Source organism: Mobula birostris, chromosome 4, assembly GCF_030028105.1.
Source record: "Mobula birostris isolate sMobBir1 chromosome 4, sMobBir1.hap1, whole genome shotgun sequence".
Taxonomy (NCBI): domain Eukaryota; kingdom Metazoa; phylum Chordata; class Chondrichthyes; order Myliobatiformes; family Myliobatidae; genus Mobula; species Mobula birostris.
The window spans coordinates 202,602,386-202,628,714 of NC_092373.1; the positions used below are offsets into that span (position 1 = coordinate 202,602,386).

Genomic DNA, 26,329 nt, shown 5'->3' on the forward strand with positions numbered 1-26,329 from the left:
GACCAGCCCTCCGACACCGAGCACCGAGCACCATCTCTGCCGAGCGCTTCGACCCCGCCCCGGCTGCCAAGGAATAAGCAAAGCCGAGGACTCGGGGCCTTCTCCTCCGTTGATTCTGGATCACACAGTAGCAGTCGCAGCGAAGAAGGCATTTCAGAAGTTTCTCCAGATGTTTCTCCGTGCTCTCACGTCTGTCTCCATCAAATCAGGATTGTGCACGGCACCCTACTTGACAGATAACAGATGTCATTCACCGGAGTGGCCGCTGCTGGCTGCATTGCACCGCCATCTTCTCCTCCGCCATCTTAGGGATGACGTTAGAGCAGCACTGGCTGGAGGTTCTGGGAGCAATTTGGAAGGTGTAGGGTTGATACATCCTAATGAAGAGAAAGTATTCTAAAAACAGGACAATACAACCGTGGCTGACAAAGGAAGTCAAAGACAGCATAAATGGTAGATAAGTCAATTGGGTCAGATGGATTACAGGGTCCTGAAAAAGTTAGCAGGAGAGATTCTGGAAGCATTAGATTAGATTCAACTTTACGTCATTGTGCCGAGTACAGATACAAGGCCAATGAAATGCAATTAGCACCTAACCAGAAGTGCAAAAGAATAGTACTATTTACAAAATAACTGTGAATAAAAAGTAAGTGCAACAGCATACAAATATTAAAATACTGATACAGTCCAATATGGGTGCAATACTGCTTAGCGCTGTGATGAGAGGTTCAGCAGGGTCACAGCCTCAAGGAAGAAGCTCTTCATGTGCCTGCTGGTGCGGGAATGGAGGCTCCTGTAGTGCCTACTGGATGGGAGGAGAGTAAAAAGTCCATAGTTAGGGTGAGATGCATCCTTGATAATGCTTTTCGCCCTGTCCAGGCAGCGTTTATGGTAGATGTTCTCAATGGTGGGCAATTGGGTGCCGATAGTCGGCTGGGAAGTTTTCAACACCTGCTGGAGTGCTTTGCGGTCCGATACGGGACAATTGCCATACCGCACTGAGATGCAGTTGGTGACTATGCTCTCAATGGTACAGTGATAAAAGTCCGTCAGTATTCTGGGACAGGGGTGAGCTTTCTTGATGCTCCACAGATGCTGTTGCACCTTTTTGATCAGGATGGAGGAGTTCTGGGACCAGGTGAGATCATTGGAAATGTGGACACCAAGGAATTTGAAGCCTGATACCCGCTCCACTACAGTTCCGTTGATGTAGATGAGGACATGAGTGTGGCTCCTAGCATGCCTGAAGTCCACAATGATCTCCTTGGTCTTCTGGGTGTTAAAGTGCCAGGTTGTTGTTGGCACACCACGTGGCCAGGTGCTGGACCCTGTAGACTGTCTCGTCATCCCCTCTGATCAGGCCAGATGATACAATAGGCCGAAGTCTTCATGATTTCATGAGGACTTCATGCAAAGTCCTCAGAGAATTCTGTGGAATTCTCTGCCCAGGGAAGCAGTTGAGGCTTCTTCACTAAATATATTTAAGATACAGTTAGATAGGTTTTTACATAGTAAGGGAATTAAGGGTTATGAGGTAGATGGAGCTGAGTTTATGGACTGATCAGCCATGATCTTATTGAATGGTGGGGCAGGTTCGATGGGCCGGATGGCCTACTCCTGCTCCTATTTCTTATGTTCTTATGTTTCCTTGCCTGACAAATCTTTTGGAATTCTTTGAAGAAATATCAAACAGGATAAACAAAGGAGAGCTGGTGGATGTTGTTTGCTTGGATTTTCAGAAGACCTTTGACAAGGTGCCAACATGAGGCTATTTAACAAGATAAGAACCCATGGTATTGCAAGAAAGATGGTAGCATGGATAGAGCATTGGCTGACTGGCAGGAGACAAAGAGTGGGAATACAGAGGGCCTTTTCTGGTCGGCTGCCAGTGACTAGTGCTGTTCCGCAGGGTTTAATATTGAGTCTGCTTCTTTTCATAATGTATGTCAACAATTTGGATGATGGAATTGATAGCTTCGTGGCCAAATTTGCAGATAATATATGAAGGTGGAGGACATGGCAGGCAGGAAGGAGAGTCTGCAGAAGCACTTAGAAAAATTGGGAGAATGGGCAAAAAAATGGCAGAGGTTATGCACTTTGGTAAGTGGAATAAAGATGTAGACTATTTTCTACACAGGAAGAATAGGGAGAATTCAAAAATCAGAGGTACAAAGGAACGTGCAGGATTCCCTAAACGTTAGCTTACAGGTTGAGTCAGTGGAGAGGAAGGCAAGTGCAATGTTAGCATTCCTTTTGAGAGGACTAGAGTTTAAGAGCAAGGATATAATGCTGAGACTTTATAAGTCATTGATTAACGCACTTGGAGCATTGATGTATGAAAAAGGTGTTCTGGTATTGGTTTGCAAGATTGTTCTGGAAATTAAAGGATTAATGTATGAGGTGTGTTTGATGGCTCTGGGCCTGTGCTCGCTGGAGTTTAGAAGAATGAGGAGGGGATCTCATTGAAATGTATTGAATATTGAAAGGCCTAGATAGAGTGGATATAGAGAGGATGTTTCCTATAGTGGGTAAACCTGTTGAGTCCAGGACCAGAGGGTACAGCATTGGAATTGAATGATGTCCTTTTTGACCTCTCGAACAGAGATGAGGAGGAATTTTTAGCCGGAGGGTGATGAATCTATGTAATTCAATGCCACCGATGACTCTGAAGGCCAAGTAATTGAGTATATTTAAAACACAGGTCGACAAGTTCTTGATTAGTAAGGGCATCAAAAGTTACAGAGAGAAGGCAGGAAGATGGCATTGAGAGCGATAATAAATCTGCAGAGGAGACCTGAGGGGCCAAATGGCCTAATTCTACTCCTATGTCTTATGGTCTTATTGTCTTACAGTGAAGAACAGGTTTGCCAGAAAGCTGCCTGGATAAGAGAGCATGTCTTATAACGGAAGATTGAATAAGCTTAGGCTTTTCTCTTTGGACTGAAGGAGACTGAGAGTTGACTTGATAAAGGTGTACAAGATGGTGAGATGTGATGATCGAGTGGACAGCCCGTTCTTTTTCTCAGGGCAGAAGTGGCCTGTACATACAGCTGTTATATCTTTAAGGTGATTGGAGCAGAGTACAGAGGGATACCAGAGGTAACTTTCTTTACATAAAAAGTGGTATGTGTGTAGAATGCACTGCCGGGGGTGGTGGTACAGACAGATATATTAGGGACTTTTAAGATCCTCTTAGATAGACACATGGATGATAGAAAAATGGAAGGCTGTGGAGGAGGGAAGGGTTAGATTGATCTTGGAGTAGGTTAAAATATCAGCATAACATTATGGGCCTTATGTTCTGTGTTCTATGTTGTATCTCATTGACACCTAATCTACATTTTTTCATTAGTAAATTTACATTGCAGTTGTATAAGTCATTCGTGAGGCAACACTTGGAGAGTACTCTTTGCAGTTTTGGTCACCCTGTTATAGGAAGGTTTTGGTTAAAATGGAAAGAGTGTTGAGAAGTTTTATGGAAATTTTACTAGGACCAATGGCCTGAGTTATAACGAGAGGTTGGTTAGACAAAATCATTATTCCTTGGAGCACAGGAAAATGAGGAGCGACCGTATAAAGTAAGTTGCATAGGTAAGGTGAATAGTAACATGCTTTTCACCTGGTTATGGGAGTTCAAAAGCAGAGCTCATAGGTTCAAGGTGAGAGGGGAGAGATATAAAAGGAACTTGAGAGCCTGTATATGGAACAAGCTGCTAAAGGCAGGTACAATAGTATCATGGAAGGAGCACTTGGATAGGTACATGGAGGGATGGGGCCTGGAGGGAAATGGTCCGAATGCAGAAAATTGGGACCAGGAGTGTGGGCACCATAGTTGGCGTCAACACGATGGGCTGAAGGGTGTATTTGTGCTGTCATGTATAGCTCCATGACTATTATATTACACAATCTTTATTAGTTTGTGTCTTTCGTTAGATCCTGATGCTTTTGCGATCCAGAGGTTACTCTGAAGTCAAGAATGAGGCATAAAGCTTGTTAAGGCCTTTTTATAAAATATTACAAGAGCAAAGAAGAAAAAGAAGAAGTGTTGAGAGAATAAAGAAAAGACTAGACTAAAGAGCAGTCGTGGCTGTCTCCTACCAGACTGGAGATAACAGCACCTTCTAGTGATATTAATTAACCTATAAAATAGCCAGATTCAAGCGGCGTAACACCTAATGAAAACTAAGAAGTTCCTAGAAAAGTGCAGAAACAATTCTTCTGTAATTGCTGGGAAATTCACTGAACAATTACATTTAGGTGATTATATCCAGGAATGAGAGGGTTACCGTATGAGGAACGTCTGGCAGCGCTTGAGCTGTATTACTACAGACCGGTGGCATTGACCTCCCACATCATGAAGACCCTGGAGAGACTTGTTCTGGAGCTGCTCCGGCCTATGGTTAGGCCACACTTAGATCCCCTCCAGTTTGCCTACCAGCCCCGACTAGGAGTTGAGGATGCCATCGTCTACCTGCTGAACCATGTCTACGCCCACCTGGACAAGCCAGCGAGCACTGTGAGGGTTATGTTTTTTGACTTCTTCAGTGCGTTCAACACCATCCACCCTGCTCTGCTGGGGGAGAAGCTGACAGCGATGCAGGTGGATGCTTCCCTGGTGTCATGGATTCTTGATTACCTGACTGACAGACCACAGTACGTGTGCTTGCAATATTGTGTGTCCGACAGAGTGATCAGCAGCACTGGAGCTCCACAGGGGACTGTCTTGTCTCCCTTTCTCTTCACCATTTACACCTCGGACTTCAACTACTGCACAGAGTCTTGTCATCTTCAGAAGTTTTCGGATGACTCTGCCATAGTTGGATGCATCAGCAAGGGAGATGAGGCTGAGTACAGGGCTACGGTAGGAAACTTTGTCACATGGTCTGAGCAGAATTATCTGCAGCTTAATGTGAAAAAGACTAAAGAGCTGGTGGTAGGCCCGAAGAGAGCTAAGGTACCGGTGACCCCTGTTTCCATGCAGGGGGTCAGTGTGGACATGGGGGATGATTACAAATACCGGGGGATACGAATTGACAATAAACTGGACTGGTCAAAGAACACTGAGGCTGTATACAAGAAGGGTCAGAGCCGTCCCTACTTCCTGAGGAGACTGAGGTCCTTTACCATCTGTCGGATGATGCTGAAGATGTTCTACGAGTCTGTGGTGGCCAGTGCTGTCATGTTTGCTGTTGGGTGCTGGGGCAGCAGGCCGAGGTTAGCAGACACCAACAGAATCAACAAACTCATTCGAAAGGCCAGTGATGTTGAGGGGATGGAACTGGACTCTCTGACGGTGGTGTCTGAAAAGAAGATGCTGTCCAAGTTGCATGCCATCTTGGTCAGTGTCTCCCATCCACTACATAATGTACTGGTTGGGCACAGGAGTACATTCAGCCAGAGACTCATTCCACCGAGATGCAACACAGAGCGTCATAGGAAGTCATTCCTGCCTGTGGCCATCAAACTTTACAACTCCTCCCTTGGAGGGTCAGACACCCTGAGCCAATAGGCTGGTCCTGGACTTATTTCATAATTTACTGGCATAATTTACATATTACTATTTAACTATTTATGGTTCTATTCCTATTTATTATTTATGGAGCAACTGTAACGAAAACCAATTTCCCCCGGGATCAATAAAGTATGACTATGACTATGACTATTTCCTGGAGTTCAGGAGAATGAGGGAGGATCTCATAGAAACATTCCGAATGTTAAAAGGCCTGCACAGATTAGATATGGCAAAGTTATTTCCCATGGTAAGGGATTCTAGGACAAGAGGGCATAACTTCAGGATTGAAGGAAGTCCTTTTAGAATTGAGATACGGAGAAATTACTTTAGTCAGAGGGTGGTGGATCTGTGGAATTTGTTGCCACGAGTGGCTGTGGAGGCCAAGTCATTGGGTGCATTTAAGGCAGAGATAGATAGGTTCTTGATTAGCCAGAGCATCAAAGGGTATGGGGTGAAAGCAGGGGAGTGGGGATGATTGGATGAAGTGGATCAGCCCATGATTGAATGGCAGAGCAGACTCGATGGGCCAAATGGCCTACATCTGCTCCTATATCTTATGGTCTTATTATATAAAATACAAGCAAACATAGGGAAGTTAAAGTACTGGAAAATAACAATTCTACACCCATAAGACATAGGAGCAGAATTAGGCCATTCAGCCCATTGTGTCTACTCTGCCATTCCATCAGATCTGTTTTATTATCCTTCTCGAGCCCATTCTCCTGGCTTCTCCTTGTAATCTTTGACACCTTGACTATACAAGATCCTATCATCCTCTGCTTTAAATATACTCAAAGACTCGGCCTCCACAGCCGTCTGTGGCAAGGATTTCCACAGATTCACCAATCCAACAGTATCTTGCTGTGATCTCTTCCTCAATGACCATAAGCTCATAGAGCACGACAGCATAGAAATGGGCTCTTCAACATATCTAGTTTATGCCAGCTTGTTCTTCTGCTTTGTCCTACCTGCCCATACCTGAACCATAGCTGTCCATACCTCTCGCGTCCATGTGCCTATCCAAAGTTCTCTTAAATATTACAATTAAACATTCATCTACCACTTTCGTTGGCTGCTCATTCCACCCTTGTACTACCCTCTGAGTGAAGAAGTTCTCCTTCAGGTTTCCCTTAAACATTTCACCTTTCATCCTTCACCTATGATCTCTAGCTCTCATCTCATCCAACCTGAGGGGAAAAAGTCACAGCTCCTTGCATTGAGGTTGGTCCCCCAATGACTAACACTTAAATAGGCCAAGGAGTTACCAGGTCTCTTCCCCCCGCAAGATTCTCCATCCCTTCCATGTTAGTCTTTTCTGAAACTGACTTTGGAGAAGGGTCCTTCAGTGACTTCATCTGCTCCCTTTTTGATGAATGTTATGATGATTCTCTGCAACTTCTATCAAGTAACACCCAAGTCCTATTGTACCACAACCTGCCTAAGGTACTTATCATGTTAAGCAGCATCTATGGAGTTAAAGGGGTGGTTGACATTTCAGGTTGAGACCCTCCAGCATCAACCCAAAACATCAACTATCCTTCTGCTTCTACAAATCCTTCCTGACCTCCTGACCATAAGATATAGGAGAGAATTAAGCCATCTGGCCCATGAAGTCTGCTCTGCCATTTCATCATGGCTGATCCATTTCCCACTTAGCCTGAATCTCCTCCCTTCTCCCCTTACTCTTTCATTCCCTTCATTCCCTGACTAATCAAGAACCTATAAACCTCTACCTTAAATGTACCCAATGACGTGGCCTCCAGAGAATTCACCGCTCTCTGGCTAAAGAAATTCCTCCTCATCTCCGTTCCAAATAGATATTCCTGTATTCTGAGTGTGTGTCTTCTGTTCTTAGACTCCCCCACCAAAGGAAAAATCCTCTCCACATCCAGTGTATTGAGGCCTTTTAACATTCTATAGGTTTCAATGAGATCTCCCCTCATTCTTCTGAATTCCAGTGAGTAGAGACCCAGAGCCATCAAACACTTCTCAAATGATAAGCCTTTCAATCCCAGAATCATTTTTGTGAACCTCCTTTGAACCCTTCTCCAATGTCAGCACATCCTTTCTGAGATGAGGGATCCAAAACTGCTCATAGTTCTCCAAGTGAGACCTAAACAGAGCCTTATAATGCCTCAACATCACATCCTTGCTTTTATATTCTAATCCTCTTGAAATGTATGCTAACATTGCATTTGCCTTTCTCACCATCGACTCGACTTGTAAATTACCCTTTATGGAATCCTGCAGGAGGACTCCCAAGTCCCCTTGCACCTCAGATTTTTAAATTTTCTCTTCATTTAGAAAATAGTCTATGCTTTTATTTCTTTTGCCAAAGTGCGTGACCATATACTCCCTGACACTGTATCCCATCTACTACTTCTTTTCCCATTCTCCTAATCTGTTCAAATCCTTCTGAAGACTCTCTGCTTCCTCAACACTATCTGCTTCTCCACCTACCTTCATTTCGTCTGCAAACTTGGCCACAAAGCCATCAATTTCTTCATCCAATTCACTGACATATAACGTAAAAAAAAAGCATCCCAAGACAGACCCCTGTGGGACACCACTAGTGCCCGGCACCCAACCAGAAAAGGCTTCCTTTATTCCCACTCTTTGCTTCCTGCCAATCAACCGATGCTCTATCTATGCTAATATCTTTCCTGTAATACCATGGGCTTTTAACTTGTTAAGTAGCCTCATGTGTAGCACCTTGTCAAAGGCCTTCTGAAAACCATCACATCAACCAATTCTCCTTTATCCATCCTGCTTGTTATTTCCTCAAAGGATTCCAACAGATTTGTTTGTTGAGACTTTCCCTTAAGGAAACCATGCTGATTTCAGCCTATTTTATCATGTGTCTCCAAGTACCTTGAAACCACATCCTTAACAATCAACTCCAACATCTTCCCTACCACTAAGGTTAGACTAACTGGTCTATAATTTCCTTTCTTTTGCTTCTTGAAGAGTGGATTGACATTTGCAATTTTCCAGTCCTTTGGAACCATGGCAGAATCTATTGATTCTTGAAAGATCATTACTAATGCCTCCACAATCTCTTCATCCACCTCCTTCAGAACCCTGGCATGTAAACCATCTGGTCCATGTGACTTATCTACCTTCTGAGCTTTAAATTTCCCAAGCACCTTCACTCTAGTAATGGCAACTTCACTCGCTTCTTCCCCCGACACTCTTAAAGTTCTGGCAGACTGCTAGTGTCTTCCACAATGAAGACAGATGCAAAATTCTTAGTAATTTTGTCCATCATTTCTTTGCTCCCCGTTACTACCTCTCCAGCATCATATTCCAGTGGTCCAATATCTACTGTCACCTCTCTTTCACAGTTTATATATCTGAAGAAACTTTTGGTATCCTCTGATATTATTGGCTAGCTTACCTTCGTATTCCATCTTTCCCTTCTTTATGATTTTTTCAGTTGCCTTCTATTGGTTTGCTTTATTATATGCCCTCTCTTTGGCTTTTATGCTGTCTTTGAGTTCTCTTGCCAACCATGGTTGTGTCATCCTGCCTTTAGAATACGTCTTCTTTAGGATGTATCTACCCTGTGCCTTCCGAATTGCTCCCTGTAACTCCAGCCATTGTTGCTCTGCCATCATCCCTGCAAGTGTTCCCTTGCAATCAGTTTTGGCCGTTTCCCATCTCATACCTCTGTAATTCCCTTTACTCCATTGTAATACTGATACATCTGACTTTAGCCTTAAAAGGGGCTAAACAGTATAGCATAGTGGTCAGTGCAATCACATGGTGTGGGATCTGAAGTTCCTGTACCTGTCTCTCAATGGCAGCAGCAAGAAGAGAGTATGGTGTGGATGGTGGGGTTCCTTGATGATGGATTCTGCTTTCCTGCGACAGCGCTCTGTGTAGATGTGTTCAATGATGGGGAGGGCTTTAGCTGAATAGTGAACTGAGGAGCTTAAACAAACATCTTACCCTTCAACATACCTGTGGTTGACACCTCAGGAGTGCGGACTAGCATTCACATAATGTAACCAGTCAAGGCATAGGGAGGGGGAGTGTCTGCTTCTAGTCGCCACCTGATTAGATCTTATCAGCTTGAGAATCCATTAAGGAAAGTCTGTGAAATCTGAGCACACCAAGCTGAATTGGTGAGATACCCAAACACTCCAGACAGGGACAGAATCAGAGAGCAGCGCCTCACTCCATACAATGGCTGAACTCAGCAACGAGACCCACAGCAGTAAATTCCCTTCACATTATGGACTCGGAGAGAATTTCAGAGTCTTGTGCCACAGAAATGCTAACTGCGGGGTTTTCTGTCACTGATCTAAACCCTCAGCCCTCTCGAGCTTAACAGGTAGACAAAACAGCCAAACGTATCGTTGGCACCAGTCTACCTGCCATCAAGGTGCCAGAAAAAGGCCAGCAATATCATGAAGTATCCCACCCACCCTGTTCATGAACTGCTTGGCCCACTCCCATCAGGGAAGAGGCTACACAGCATCCACGCCAGGACCACCAGACTCAAAAACAGTTACTTTCAGTGAGGCTGATCAACACCTCCACCCACTAACCCACCCCCCCTACTCCCACCCGAACACCTTATGTAGACATTCAGGTACCTAGTGTCACTTTATGGACATACAATCAATCTAGTTATATTTATTGTGTTTTCTTATTACTATGTTCTTTATCTTATGGTAATTTTTGTGCTGCATTTGGAGTAACCATGTACAACTCTAAAATTCATTTTCTTGCTGGCATTCACAATGAATACAAAGAAACACAATATAATCAGTGAAAGGCCGCACACAACAAAAGCAAACAACCAATGTACAAAAGACAAGAAGAAAAAATTAATAATAGTAATAAAAAAGCAATAAACAGAAATCAGTTTGGTGAGTGAAGTTGAGTGAAGTTATACCGTCTGGTTCAAGAGCCTGACACTTGTTGGGAATAAGTTGTAATCCTGAAGAAGGGTCTTAGCCCAAAACGTCAACCGTTCTTTTCCATTGAAGCTGCCTGACCTGCTGAGACACTGTGTGTGTGTGTTGCTTTGGATTTCCAGCATCAGTAGATTTTCTTGTGTTTGTGAATAATTTGTGTAGAGAAATGACATTAAACAATCTTGAATCTTGAAACAGCAGTAATTTGCCTTTACCTCATGGACTCTGGAGAGAATTTCAAAGAGTACTTTCCCACTAAAATGTTAACTGCGGGTTTTTCCATCACTGATGTAAAGGTCAACTTGAGAGACCTGTCTAGGCCGTCTTACAAGCCATCCCTTCTTATTTATTTCTGTTATGCCTTAATTAGAGTCATTATCTCAGTGGCTTACTTATTTAAATTGTATTATCTGGTTTTATAATGAGAAGCTTGCTTTAACGCTCAGAGAATCTAAGACACTGCAAGGGGCCTAACCAATGGTACAAGGATTCCTTTATGGTAAATCACAGGGGTTTCCTGCATCCACTGATTAGTAAATAACCAGGTCTTAGAGAGTGCCCTTTTTATCAATAACTGATTCCATTGAGAACTTTATTTCAAGTAGGAATGCAGAGCAGCCCAATTCCTTTCCCACAATGTAGTACACCAGAGAAACTTTAGCCATCTGTGTTAAATATTAAAAATGTTAATTCTTTACAATACTCAATACACTCAGTGGCCAGTTTATTAGGTATAGGATGTACCTACTGAAGAAGCCACTGAGCGTTTTTCTGCACTTTCGTGTTCTCCTGCTGTAGCCCATCCACTTCAAGGTTCAACATGTTATGTGTTTAGGGATGCTTTTTTCTACACCACTGTTGTAACACATGGTTGTCTGAGTTAGTGTCACCCTTCCTGTCAGCTTGAACCAGTCCGGCCATTCTCCTTTGACCCCCCCCCCCCATTAACAAGGCATTTTTGCCCACAGAACTCTCACTCACTGGATTTTTCTTTTTTGCTTATCACACCATTCCCTGTAAACTCTAGAGACTGTTGTGCATGAAAACCCCAGGAGATCAGCATTTTCTGAGATATTCAAACCACCCTGTCTGTCACCAACAACCACTCCACAGTCAAACCCACTTAGATCACATTTCTTCCCCATTCTGATGTTTGGTCTGAAAAACAAATGAACCTCTTGACCATGCCTGCTTGCTTTTACGCATTGAGTTTCTGCCACATGATTGGCTGATTAGATATTTGCATTAATGAGGTATACAGGTGTACCTAATAAAGGGGACACTGAGTAGACTGCACTAAAAGTAACATTGTTCTAATTGGGGTAGTCTTTCAAATGAAATATTCAATTGAACATGTTACTCCAGTTTGCTGCTGGGAAGGAAAGGGAGGAAGGAGGGGCGAGAGGAGGGCAGAGAGAGAAGGAGGAGGGTTGAAGGAGTGAGGAGTAGGGTAGTGAGATAGGGACAAATGGGATAGTGAGAAGGGAAAAGAAAGAAAATGAGATTAGCTTTATTTGTCACATGTACATCAAAACATATAGTGACATGCATCGTTTTGCATCAAATCAAGTCAGTGAGAATTGTTCTGGGGCAGCCTGCAAGAATCACCACGCTTCCAGTGTCAACATAGCATGCCCACAACTTACTAAACCTATCTATACATCTTTGGAATGTGGGAGGGAGACAGAGTGCCTAGGGGAGACCCTTGTGGTAGATGTACAAACTCTGTACAGTGACGGGAATTGAACCCCAACCTTCTGATCACTGACATTGTAAAGTGCTACACTGAGGCTACGCTGCTGTGCCGAGCCTTTATAACACACTAGATTTGACTTGTATTGTGTGCAGTTCTGGTTGCCATGTGATAGAGATGGAGAAGAGATTCTCCAGGATGGTGTCTGGATTGGAAGACTTTAGATATTGGGAGTGATTGGATACGGTGGGCTTGTTTTCCCTAGTGTGAAGGATGCATAAGAATCTCCTGATGGAGGTACATAAAAGTATAAGATGCGTGGGTGAAGTAGAATGAATCTATTTCCCCTAGTTAGGTCATAGCAGGGTGGTACAGCAGCATAGCAGTTAGTGTAATGCTATTACAGTGTGAAAGCTATGGAGGCCAAGGCTATATTTAAAGTGAAGGTTGATAGGTCGATAGGTTACGGGGTTAAATCAGTGGGTTGCTGGGTGGTGTGGCTCACTAGGCCCCAAGAACATGCATCTAATAAAAGCAAGTAAAATTGAGAGCACTGGCTGTTTGGGCCAGAAGGGCCTGTTACCATGCTGTATCTCTAAACTGAAAAAAAGATTAAAACAGAAGACAAAGGCTTAAGGTGAGTCGAAAGAGATACAAAGGGAATTTCAGAGGTAATTTTTTTTACACACAGGGAGTGATTGATATCTGGAACGCACTGTCAGAGAAGGTGGTGAAATCAGATACAATTGGTACTTGTAGGAGACATATTTAGACAGACATTTGAATAAGCACAGTTCAGCAGAATACAGACTTAGTGCAAGTAAATGGGATTGGTGTAGGTGGACAGAAAGAGTGACATGTATGTGGTGGGCGGACGAGCCCATATCCGTGATCTACAAATCTGTGACTCTGTAGTTTCTTGACACATGAGGTCATATTTTATTGGAAGTATCAAACAAAAGGCATAATTTGGAAGTAGTCAGTAGGTCAGGCAGTATCTGTGAGAAGGAAGCCGAAGGGAACATTTCAGGTTGAAGACCCTTGTGCAGAGGTCTCTGTGCAGCACAGACAGTTCTGAGAAGTGACTTCATATATGTAATGAACAGAAGTTAATGAAAAATACAAAAACACTGCATCAAATGAAAAATGAAGATCTTGAGGGTGTATTGACAGAGCGGATTCATTAGCGTCGGAGTGAACATATGTCGCTTGACATTATGCTGATCACGAAACAAGCAAAAAGCTACTGTATCACAGCAAACTGAAAATTGAAGGTAATTGTGAATATTCAGCAGGATGGATGCAGTAATTTAAAAAAAGGCACGGCATTAAATTTTTAAAGCTTCTGCTGATTACGAAAACCTGGTGCCAGAACAAATCTACAATGCTGATTGTTTTTATATCTTATATAATGGTATTAAATTTTTAAAGTGTCACTGATGAAAATCTAACACCAGAGCAAAATTAAAATGCTGATTGTTTTTATACCTTACATAAAATCTAAAAAAAAGTTAAAAAGTACTGTAACTTTTCAATGTAAACCCAGCATCATAGGTGGAGACTGAAAACTGGCCATTGTTTGTTGTTGTTCAACAGATGTTTCAGATATTCTCCAGGTGCCGCTCTGCTGCTTTTGTTATGCTGCACACATTATATTTTCATTATATTAATGGTTGTCATAATTTTTTATTTGAAGTACATATTTGTAGTGAACAAGTGTAAGGCAAAGTCTGCTTACCAGTAGCACATAAATTCAGAGTTTGAAATGATGGTGATGTTTATCTCATATTCCCAAATCCAAAAACATCCAAAATCCAAACCACTTCTGGCCCCAAATGTTTTGGAAAAGGGATACTCAATGTGCATAAGATAAATTGATTTATTACTGTCATACAAAAAAAATGAGGGGGATCTCATTGAAACCCATCGAATATTGAAAGGCCTAGGTAGAGTGGGTGTGGAGAGGATGTTTCCTATGGTGGGGAGTCCAGGACTAGAGGGCACAGCCTCAGAATACAAGGAGGTTCTCCTGGAACAGAGATGAGGAGGATTTCCTTTGGCCAGAGGGTGGTGAATCTGTGCAATTTATTGCTACCGAAGGCTGTGGAGGCCAAGTCATTTGGTATATTTAAACTGGAGTTTGATAGGTTCATAGTAAGGGTATCAAAGATTATGGGGGGGAAGGAAAATAGGGTTGAGAAGGTTAATAAATCTTCATGATGGAATGGCAGAGCAGACTGTATAAGCCAAATGGCCTAATTCTATGTCTTATGGTCTGATATACTGAGGCACACTGAAAAATTTGTCTTGCATACCATCCATACGGATCATTTCAATACAACAGTACATTGAGGTATAGTACAAGGGAAAATAATAACAAAATGCAGAATAAGCTGTTAGATTTACAAAGAAAGTGCGGGCAATAATGTGCAAGGGCCATGTCGATGTAAATTGTGAGGTCAAGAGTCCAATTTATCATTCTAAGGAAACATTCAGAAGCTGCCCTTGAGCCTGATGGTATGTGCTATCAGACTTGTGTATCCCCTGCCCAATGGGAGGGGGTTGACGAGAGAATGTCCGGGGTGAGAAATGCGGTTTAAAACTTGACAACATAAGATGTGAGAGAACATATAATTAATGGAAGGAATGTTGAAGCATACCTTCACATTCTCCCTCTCTGAACCTGAAAGGCTTAAAAGCAGTTCTTAGAACAATAGTGCAGAAGAAAGGCATTCCTTCTCTGGAATCTGTGCCAATATTTTGTTTGATTAATCCATTCCTTGCAACAAAACCTTTCTTTCCCCTTCAGGTAGTTATCAAGTTCTTTAGTAGCCTCATTTGAATCTTCCTCCTCCTCCCTTACAAGCACTGTCTTAACGCCTGAACACAAAATTCCCCTCGTTCCCCCTCCCCCCCATTTTCACATTCTGGCTTCTTCCTCCTTCCTTTCTAGTCCTGATGAAAGGTTTTGGCCCAAAACGCTGACTGTTTATTTCTCTCCATAGATGCTGCCTGACCTGCTGAGTTCCTCCAGCATTTTGTGTGTGTTGTTTAATGCCTGAAGACTTTTTTTCTTTTTTTCACCACTGTCTCTTTTTCCATTGTTTAAATCTCTGTCTCGTGTTTTTACAACTAATAAAAGCATGTTTTCTTCTGTCTGGGCCCCTCAAAAGTTTAAACGTTTCCATCCTATCACTTCTCTGGAAAAGCTTTAGGGAACACAGCATCTCCAGTCCATCCACGTAAATCAAGTCTTTCAATGCCAAGCACAAGAGATTCTGCAGATGCTGGAAATCCAGAGCAGCACACACCAAATGTTGGGGGAGCTCAATAGATCAGGTAGCATCCATGGAGAGGAATAAACAAGTCAACATTTTGGGATCCCGATGAAGGGTCTCAGCCTGAAATATGGACTGTTTATTTGCCTTCGCAGATGTTGCCTGACCTGCTGAGTTCTTCCAGTATTTTGTGTGTGTGTCAACACTGAGACCATCTTAAAAAGTCTTGTCAGCACCCCTCTAAGCTTTTCACTGACCTAAGATCAGGTAGCCAATTTTAAATGAACAGTGGTGCTATCAGTGGGCTCAGACTTACCAGCAGGACTATTATATGGTTTCTTGGTTTATTATGGTCACATGCTCTGAGGTACAATGAAAATCTTTGTTTTGCATACAGATCAGTTCATCACAACAATGCATTGAGGTAGTACAAGAAAATGAAAGAATGCAGAATCAGAATGAGGATTATTATCACCGACATACAGTACTGTGCAAAGGACTTAGGTGCATATATATAGCTAGGGTGCCTAAGACTTTTGCACATTTCTGTTGTAATTTTATGTATTGCACTGTACTGCTACCACAAAAAAAAACAAATTCCATGACAAATGTGAGTGATGATAAACCTGATTCTGATCTGGGTCTCTGCTGTGGACTGAGAGTCGGAAAGAGGCAGGGAGAGGGGAATCACGGTTGGGAAAAGGGGAAAGGAGAGGGGAGGGAGCAGGAAGCACCAGAGAGACATTCTGTAATGATCAATAAACCAATTGTTTGGAATCAAATGACCTAGCCCGGTGTCTCAGGGCTTGTGGGTATCTCTGTGAAATTTGTTTTATGTGGCTGCAGTACAGTGCAGTACTTTAAAAAATGGTAAGTTACAAAAATCAGAAATATAAAAAATAACTAAGTCGTGCAAAAAGAGGGCAAAATTGTGAGGTGGTGTTCTTGGGTTCACGGACTGTTCAGAAGGATCATGGCGGAGGGGAAGAAGTGTTTACAAAACACATTTAATCTCTTACACATTGGTTGTTTGCCAGTCTTTGTGTGGATTCTGCTGTACTTCTTTGTTTTCCTATTGTTTTCCTATGAATGCCTGCAAGAAAATGAATCTCAAGGGAGTGTATGGTGACTATATGTACTTTGGTAATACATTTACTTTGAACTTTGAACATGTCAGGTTTCTATATCTCCTCTCTGATGTTTGCAAAGAGAAGAGGACGTGTCCTGAATAGTGCGGGTCCTTCACAATGGATGTTGCCTTCTTGAGGCATGCCCTCAAACGTAAAGGAACATAAGTCATAACTGCTTCATCTGCTTGTACTCACTGTATTTGCCTTTCCAGATTGTTTCTTTCTCCACTTCAATCCTTGCCCCACAAACGTTAACATAACATTCACACAAAGTGAGCATGATGCCAATCCACAGCTGGCACAGTAAGAGGCACCAGGTGCAGAACTTTTCTTTAGAACAGAGATGAGGAGGAATTTTTTCAGCCAGAAACTGGTGGAATTCTGTGGAATTCATTGCTACAGGTGGCAGTGGGGTATATCATTGGGTATATTTAAAGCAAAGTTTGATAGGTTTTTGATTAGTAAGGATGATAAAGATTACAGGGAAAAGGCAGGAGAATGGGGTTGACAGCGATAATAAATCAGCCATGATGGAATGGTGGAGTGGATTCAATGGACTGTATGGCCTAATTCTGCTCCAATGTCAACCCCATAGGTGTGGTTAAGGAGGTTTGGAATTTCCGGGCTGGCATCGACTGGACAGTGTAGAAGTGATTCAGTATTTTTCCTGAAATGGAAACTTTTGGTGCTGACATCACGTGCAGGGAAAGGAATGTCCTCAGTTTCTCAAAGTTAACCGCATCTTAATGGACACAGCCATAATCTGGGAGTGACGCATGTACGGAATGACTTAAAAGAGAATTTTTTTTTCTTAGCTCAACAGAAGTAGACGACATGATCCGAAAATCTACCAATCTCCTGATGACCAGGACTCTAAGCAACTGTTTACAAAATGTCATCAAGAAACAACATGTGGGTCTTACTGAGGTGAGTCTTCCTGCACTCCCCTTCATTGTCTGGATTTAACAGGTAGGTAGAGCATCATAGTGATTAAAACACCAATAGAGACCATTCCAACCTATCTCTGTGCCCAGGTACTCCAGCCAAATTTACTCACAATCTTTGACAGCTCTGGGCCTATACTCACTAGAATTCAGAAGAATGGGGGCGGGGGGGATCTCAGTGAAACTTATGGAATGTTGAAAGGCCTCAATAGAGTGGATGTTTCCTATCATGGGGGGCTTTAGGACCAGAGGGCACAGCCTCAAAATAGAGGGACATCCGTCTAGAATGGAGAAGAGGAGGGATTTCTTCAGCCAGAAAGTTGTGAATCTGTGGAATTCATTGCCACAGGTGGCTGTGGAGGCCAAGTCAATGGGTATACTTAAGGTAGAGGTTGATAGATTCTTGATTAGTCAGGGGTGAAGGGAAATGTGAATGTAACCCTCCGGTTCTGTCGGCTGTGTAAAGCCTAGGGAAGACAATCTCTGGCCCTACCAAACGTATGAGATTGAGGTGCAAAGCCTCCTGTTTGTGTGCGTACTGCGTGATGTGTTACCCTGTTACAATTCAGTACCACGAAATAACAGACAGCAGTCCATATGCAATTAAATGATTTAGCTTTATAATTCTTAATTTGACTAAAGGGCTAGTAAAGTAAAACAAAAAGAAAAGGGCCCATTTTAATGAAACAGTCTAATGTGCACAAGTTGGAGCTCACGGTTTCCCTTCCGCTGGTCCTCCATCGATTTCCCTGGGCTTCATCGACTCCCAGCCCACTCCAAGTCCACTCCTTTCTGGTGTCTACGACCTCTCCTTTTAGACATCTTCTCTCCCCATCTTCTGCCGAACAGAAGACCCAGATCACCTCGGTCTCAGGCACACAACAAGAAAAGACACTCCCTTTGTTGGGCGGCGCACATTCCAAAGACCCCGTTATCTCCAGCCATTACTCAAACACTGCTGCTACAGAAAATCCATTACATTAGCAATGCTTCTACAGAAAGACCATTACATTAGCAGTGGAACCTTCCTCGGGGGTTACATGAAGGAGGCAGGAGATTGGGGCTGAGGGAGAAATAGAACAGCCATGATGAAATGGTGGCACAGACTCAAAGGGCCAAAATCACCTAATTCTGCTCCAATGTTCTATAATCCTATGGTCTCATTAGCTAACATATGTAATATTTTTGACCCAAGGCTGGTAATATATTAATGCTAAAAAGCATATCTTACGAAGTTGTGGTGGGTTTGAGCTAGGGCTTTTCTCTTTGGAGCAATGGAGGATGAGAGGTGACTTGATAGAGGGGTATAAAATGATAGGAGGCATAGATTGAGTGGTAAAGGATTATAGGTTACAGGGAGGTGGCTGACGAATGGGTTGAAGCAAATCAACAAATGATAAGGGACACAGATCGAGAGTGGTCAGCCAGAGACCTTCACGTAGGGCGGAAATGGCTAATGTAAGGGGACATCATTTTCAGCTGAATGGGGGGAAGTTCATTATACAAAGAGTGGTGGGTGCATGGAACACCCTGCCAGTGGTAGAGGCAGATATGTTAGGGGCATTTAAGAAATTCTTAGATAGGCACATCAATGATTAAGAAATTAACGGAAGTAGTAGATTGATCTTAGAATATATTAAAAGGTTGGCACAACATCATGGGTCTAAGAGCCTGTATTGTGCTTTAATGCTTTATGTTTTATGTTCTAATAATGTTGAATAATATTGAATGTTTTTTGTTGCATGTCGTGCCAACACACCACAGCAAATTCCTAATACATGTAAATGTACAGTATATAGCAAATAAATTGATCTTTGATCCTACTATTGAAGGAAACAAGTTGCGTCAGCCTGTACTGGTCTGAATACATCTATTGAGTGTTCCCTGTGGCGTTACGTTTCAGGTCATTGCAGAGTAAATTCTGTCTCAGGGTAGAAAGTTATCATGTCTTACGGCAGTTCAGTACCATTGTGGTCACCGGGACACTTTACAGCACCAACAATCAACGATCAGGGTTCATTCCCACCACTGTCTGTAAGGCGTTTGTACAGTTTCCGCGTGACCATGTGCATTTCCTCCAGGTGCTCTGGTTTCCTCCCACATTCCAAATATGTACAGGTTAGCATTAGTAACCTCTGCTCCAGTGAGAACAGAGCTAGAGTCATTTGTGTCAATGACCAGCACAGTCCGAGGATGCGCTGAGGGCAGCCCGCAAGCATCGCCAGGCTTCTGGTGCCAGCATTGCTTATCCACAGCATGCTACCCGTACGTCTTTAGACTGTGAGAGGAAACCAGAGCACCTGGTCACAAGTAGAACGTAGAAACTCCTTATAGACAGTGATGGGAATTAAACCCTAATTGCTGGCGCTGTAAAGCGTTTCACTAACTGCGACACTGATGTGCCACGTATAACTACTTGACAGTCAACATGGACTAAGGCTTGTCTCAGTGCTGTGCCTCTGCCTCATTGTGTCACTGGAATGTCGGCCTAGGTTGCCTGCTTGTGTCTGCAGAGAGGGGCAGAAGTGCGGGGGCTACCACTCAGTGACCACAGCTGACCTCGGCTGGGAGCAGAGCGCAGTCCTTTCCCTCTACATCAACGTGTTCCCTGGTGTTTCAAGGTGCGTGTTTATACAGCACAACTCTCAGCTGCAGAGTCAAAATTAGAGTCTTTTTATTTTACCACATGGAGCCCAATTAGCAATTTCACGACATTGTTGTCACTTCTGTTCACTTAGTTATGACTTCTGATGAGTTTAACGCATTGTTACTATTTCCATTAAAACATATGCTTAGTAGCCACTTTATTAGCTACAGGAGTGGAAAGCGGTCTGGTCTTCTGCTGCTGTACTTCAAGGTCCGACATGTTAAGCATTCAGAGATGCTCTTCTGCACACCACTGCTGTGATGTGTGGTTACTTGAGCTACTGTCGTCTTCCTGTCAGCTTGAACCAGTCTGACCATTCTCCTCTGACCTCTCTCATTAACAAGGCATTTTTGCTCACAGAGCTGCTGCTCCACTGGATGTTTTTTGTTTATCACACCATTCTCTGTAAACTCCGGAGACTATTGTGCATTAAAATCCCAGGAGATCAGCAGTTTCTGAGATACTCAAACCTCCCCATCTAACACCAACAACCATTCCATGGTCACAGTCACTTAGATCACATTTCTTCCTTATTCTGATGTTTGGTCTGAACAGCAACTGAACCTCTTGACCACATGATTGCCTTATTAGATATTTACACTAACGAGCAGATGTACCTCATCAAGTGGTCACTGAATGTAAATACAAATGAAAAAATGTTTTTAATTTCCACTCCAAATTGCTCAGAAGTTCTCTAGGGATAACACATAGTCACACAGCACAGAAATAGGCCCGTTTAGCCCTGCTGGTCCATGCTAACCAAGCTCGTCCCATTTGCCTGTGTTGGGCCATGTCCCTTGAAATCTTTCCAATCCATGTACCTGTCCAACTGCCTTTTAAATTCAAAGTCAATGTATTATCAAAGAACATACATGTCACCATAAATACAACTCTGAGATTCATTTTCTTATGGACACATTCAACAAATCTTTAGAATAATAACTATAACAGGATCAATGAAAGATCCCCCAACCAGGGAGTTCAACCAGAGTGCAGAAGACAATGCACAAAGAAGAAACAATAATAATAAATAAATATGTAATAGATATCGAGAACATGGGATGAAGAGTCCTTGAAAGTGAGTCCATTGGTAGTGGAAACAGTTCAATAATGGGGCAAGTGAAGTTATCCTTACTGGCTCTAGAGCCTGATAGTTGAGGGATAATAACTGTTCTTGAACTTGGTGGTGTGGGTCCTGAAGCTCCTGTACCACCTTCCTAATGACAGCATTGAGAAGAGAGCCTGGCCTGGGTGGTGGGCTTCCTTGATAACGGATGCTGCTTTCCGTGACAGCGCTCCGTGTAGATGGGCTCAGTGATTTATTTTGAAAGCAGAAACTTCCCGGAAAGGAGACTATAGTTCAGCAGACTGCTGTCCATCGAATGAGAGAGTTACCTCAACTGCTGCCATGTTGGCAACTGGATTTGAAAAAGCTTCTTGCTGGAAACAACAATTTTCAGGCTCAAACTATTATAATTGTTGAGGTAATGAAATGCACTGTAAGTGGATCATTGAAGGCCCAACCACAAAAAGACCATAAAGCATAGGAACAGAATTAGGCGATTTCCCACACCGAGTTTGCTCCACCACTTGATCATAGATAATTTATTATCCCTCTCAACCCCATTCTCTTGCCTTCTCACCGTAACCTATGATATCCTTACCAAATGAGAATCTATCAACCTCTGCTTTAAATATACCCAATAAACTGGCCTCTACAGCCGTCTGTGGAAATGAATTTCACAGATTCACCACCCTCTGGCGAAAGGAATTCCTCCACATCTCTGATCTAGTTGGACATTCCTCTATCCTGAGGCTGTGTCCTCTGGTCCTAGACTCCCCCTTTCTCTCCATGTCACAGATAGGTTCCCTCTCAAAATTATGTCATGCTTTAGGAAAATTTTTAATGTATTTCAGTGAGATTTCTTCTGATTTCTTTTATTCACTGAGGAATACTTAATCTTCCCCTGTCACCCAGAAATTGGTATAGCAAGCTTTTGATGCATTTCCTCAAAAAGTAAGTCATCCTTTGGTTGGATAATGAGATGGAAACAGTTCACAGTGTTCAACATCAAGTCACAGTTGAGTTTATTGTCATATGCACAAGTATATACAGTATGTGTGCATAGGTGCAATGAAAAACATGCTTACAGTAGCACTACTAGCACATAGCATCAGATAAGCAGCATTTACAAAAAAAGATAAATTAAACAAGTGTAATTTACCAAATCCAGTGTGGAGACTGCCTCAGGAGTGGAGGAGACAGGGAGAAAACTATCCACGAGACTACATGAACATCAACTAGCCTTAAGACACGATCCTCTGTCGCTTATCTCAGTACATGAAGATCAAGAAGGCCACAAGTTCATCTGGGAAACTACAAAATTCCAGCAGAAGCAGGAAAGAAGAAATCAAGAGAAATCTCAGAAGCTTAGTTCTCAACAGAAGACTCTATTAACAAGCTTATTGAAATGGGAGCAATATATGAACCTATGCATTTGCAGGATTGCGGACAGCTGAGGAACTAGAGCTTACAACAACCGATACCCACTGATACGGGCCAGTGGAGATCTCTCGGTTATCCAGTTAGCCAGGACCCAGTGGAGGATAACAGCCAGTGCGACAGCCAATCAATCAGAACTACGAGTCGGACCAATATAAGTGTGAGCACTTGGCAGAACCAACACTCAATCGTGCAATGATGATGTCACTTTGACTGGTGATGAAACATTTAGATTATGAAGACATGTAGTCCTCTTTTATTGTCATTTAGTAATACGTGCATTAAGAAATGATACAATATTTCCTCCGGTGTGATATCACAGAAACACAGGACAGACCAAGACTGAAAAAGCTGACAAAACCACATAATTATAACATATAGTTACAACAGTGCAACAATGCCATAACTTGATGAAAAAGTCCATGAGCACAGTAAAGTTCAAAGTTTCTCAAATGTCCCACATCTCACACAGACGGGAGAAGGAAGAAAAACTCTCCCTGCCATGCCGACCACAATCCGAATCTGAGTCATCCGAAAACTTCGAGCCTCTGATCAGCTCTCCGACACCGAGTACTGAGCGCTATCTCTGTCCGAGCGATTCGACCTCCTTCTCAGTCGCCAAAAGCAGGCAAGGCCGGGGATTTTGAGGCCTACCCTCCAAAAGATTCCCGACCACACAGTAACGACAGCAGAGGATGGGCGTTTCAGAAATTTCTCCAGATGTTCCTCTGTGCTTTCACGTCCATTCTCCATCAAATCAGAATTGTCCACGGCCCCTATTTAACAGATACAATATCACTTTTCACCGGAGGGCTGCGCACACGCAGGCGCGCCGCCATCTTCTCCTCCCACCTCATCTCCCGGCTTGGCAAACAAGCAGCCCACCCGAGCCTCCCAATCATTTCAACTATTCACAGTTTTTCAATAAACAGCACAATAAGAGCAAACACGAAGTCATTTTAGTGATTAAAAACTCAGTGTTGCTCAATTGTAGTGATTAATGTTTTGCCAGTGGTTCAAGAGTCAAATGGTTGAAGGGATGTAGTTCTTCCCACACCACCAGGATCAGGAACAGTTATTACCATCAAACATCAGGCTCCTGAACCAGTGTGGATAACTTCACTCACCTCAACACTAAACTGATTCCATAACGTATAGACTCCGCATTGGTGAAGAGGTCAGGAATTGGGAGATCTAGATCAACACATCTACAAGAAAGCAGCATCCATGATCAAGGACCCCCACCATCCAGGTCATTCTCCCTTCTCACTACTACCATTGCTCAGGAGGTAAAGAGCCTTTGGTCCCACACCATCAGGAACAGTTATTACCCTTCAATCATCAGGCTCTTGAACCACTGTGGATAATTTCATTAACCTGAACGCTGAACCGATCTCTGAACACAACCTACAGGCTCACTTTCAAGAACTCCATAATTCATGTCTTCTATATTTATTTATTTACTTCTTAATTATTTGTTTGTTGTATTTGTATATTGTGTGTTCATTAGCACATTGGTTGTTTGTCAGTCTTTGTAGTTTTCATTGATTCTATTGTATTTCTTTGTTCCACTGTGAATGCCTGCGAGTTGTATAAAGTAACATATGTGTACTTTGATAATAAATTTTCTTTAAACTGTTCTTGACCCTGGTGCTGTGGGACTTCAGGGTTCTGTACCTCCTGCCCGATGGTTGCTGTGAGAAGATGGCAAGGTCCAGATGTTGAGGATCTCGAGAAACAAGAAACAAAATGCTGGAATTTGGAGCAAAAATAAAAAGAGCTGCAGGAAGAAGTCAGTGGGTCAGGCTGCATCATTGGAAGGAAACCAACTGGAGGATTTTGCAGCTGCGCGGCACTTTATATTTTCTTTTGTAATATATACTATGAATGTTTTGATTAAAAATTGAAAATCACATACGTTCGATTTTACTTATTAGTTGAAAAGTATAATGAAATACACCACAGCAAAGAAAATCTTTCATGTTGCATAATCTTTTAAACTTAGTTGGCACCGGTGTTCAGTGGGCTGGTGGTTTATTAACAATGAGCTACCAACACTGTTACAATTTGTAATAGTGTTGTAACTTGAAACACTGACGATCTGAATACGTTGAAGCTCTAAAATGTTTCAAAGTAAATGTGGTATGTATATTTAGAAAATTTATGGATTATAGTCATTAACACATAATTCATTATGTATTTCACAATTAGATTAACAGATTTCAAAGTTATATTTGCATAATTTCAAAATGTTATTAACATAATTTCACAATTATATTAACATTGTATAAAAGAAAACTCCTGCTACACAGCAATAAAGTCTACGTGCGTGGGAGCATTTCAGTTACTGAGCGGCCACGCACCCGCGCAGCTTTGAGGGAACAGTGGTAGAGGGAATGTATAACTCACTAAGGATGTTTATAATTGCAGTGTCTCTAACATAGCAAGCATTTTGCAGTGAAGATCACATGAAAAACTTACTTTTCTAAATGCTTGCTCTAACTGTATGTTCAATTTTTGCTCCTTCACAAGCACATTCAGTTCCGTCTAAGTTCCAACATTTCACACTCTCCCACCTTTTAAAAATATTCTGTTTTTCCTACAAAAATAAGAGGATAATCTTGCATTTCTCCATATCGTTCTCCATCTGTCGGGTTTTTGTATACTAACCTGTAAGATTCTTTGCAAAATACTGTACCTCTTCAGCAATCTTGGATCTATTGTGGTCAGTACTCTTGTCTCTTCTCCAAGGATCGTCACCCTGTCATGGTGGAGGGGCTTGTGAGCTCCTGAGTGGAGTGCCATCGGGTGCTTTAGCTCCTGGTAGATCACCCATGGTGATAAGGTCAAAGGGGTGGTTCCAGACAAAGAGTGATCTGCCCAAGACTTCAATTATGGACTTGGCGGAAAATGCCGACACATCCCAATGGCAGTGAAGGTGGAGGAAGGCTGCAGTAGTGAAGTGTCCCCAATCATCTTACGTTCCATGTCACTGGACCCTGATCCCCGATCTGTCAAAGACCGTGTGGTGGCTGCCCGTGCATCCGCCTCCACACATTGAACAAAGTCACACATAGACATTCTCCATGAAAGGAATCCACACTAACATTCCGGATCTCCAGGCCTCCAGTCCTTGTCCCTGGATTTTCAGATTTGCAGATGTCATGCATCCAATACCTTATAAAGCTGCAGTATTATATTGTTTCTTTTATATTCTGGTTGAAATGAATGCTTACATTGCACTTGTCTTCCTGTCCCACAAAGTTAACCTGCAGAAGAGTTGAACTCTTGACTTCACAATCGACCTCGTAAGGATCTTGCACTTTTTCATTTACGTGCGCTACACTTTTTCAGTAACTTTTACCCTTTATTCCGCATTGTTATTGTTTTACCTTGTTCTAGCTCAGTGCACTGCGTAATGATTTGATCTGTACGCTAGACAAGCTTTTACTGTATCTTGGTACATGTGACAATAATAAACCAATTCCAATACCACTCTTTAGAGAAGTTCGTGTACCAGAGAGCAATTTACCCCAGGGCTATAGTTAATTTTCTTTCAGTTTTAAGGACTCAGAAACCAAAGGGCATTGATTCACTCAAAGGGGAGACTACAGATCTGGAAATCTGAGATCCCAAAGCAGAGAAGGTGAAGAGGGAATTTTAAAAGCATTCCTTTGAAGTAATGGAGGATACTTAT

General features: G+C 42.6%; 1 protein-coding gene across 7 annotated transcripts in view; it reads left to right on the plus strand.

The window, feature by feature from the left end:
- The window catches only part of LOC140196877 (exocyst complex component 6B-like), an 877,039-nt gene that overhangs the window by 582,584 nt on the left and 268,126 nt on the right, over positions 1 to 26,329 (plus strand). For all 7 annotated transcript variants that reach the window (XM_072256771.1, XM_072256773.1, XM_072256776.1 and 4 more), the window contains exon 16: positions 17,354 to 17,465. In XM_072256771.1, coding sequence (XP_072112872.1) covers positions 17,354 to 17,465 — 112 coding nt within the window. The remainder of the gene's footprint in view (positions 1 to 17,353; positions 17,466 to 26,329) is intronic.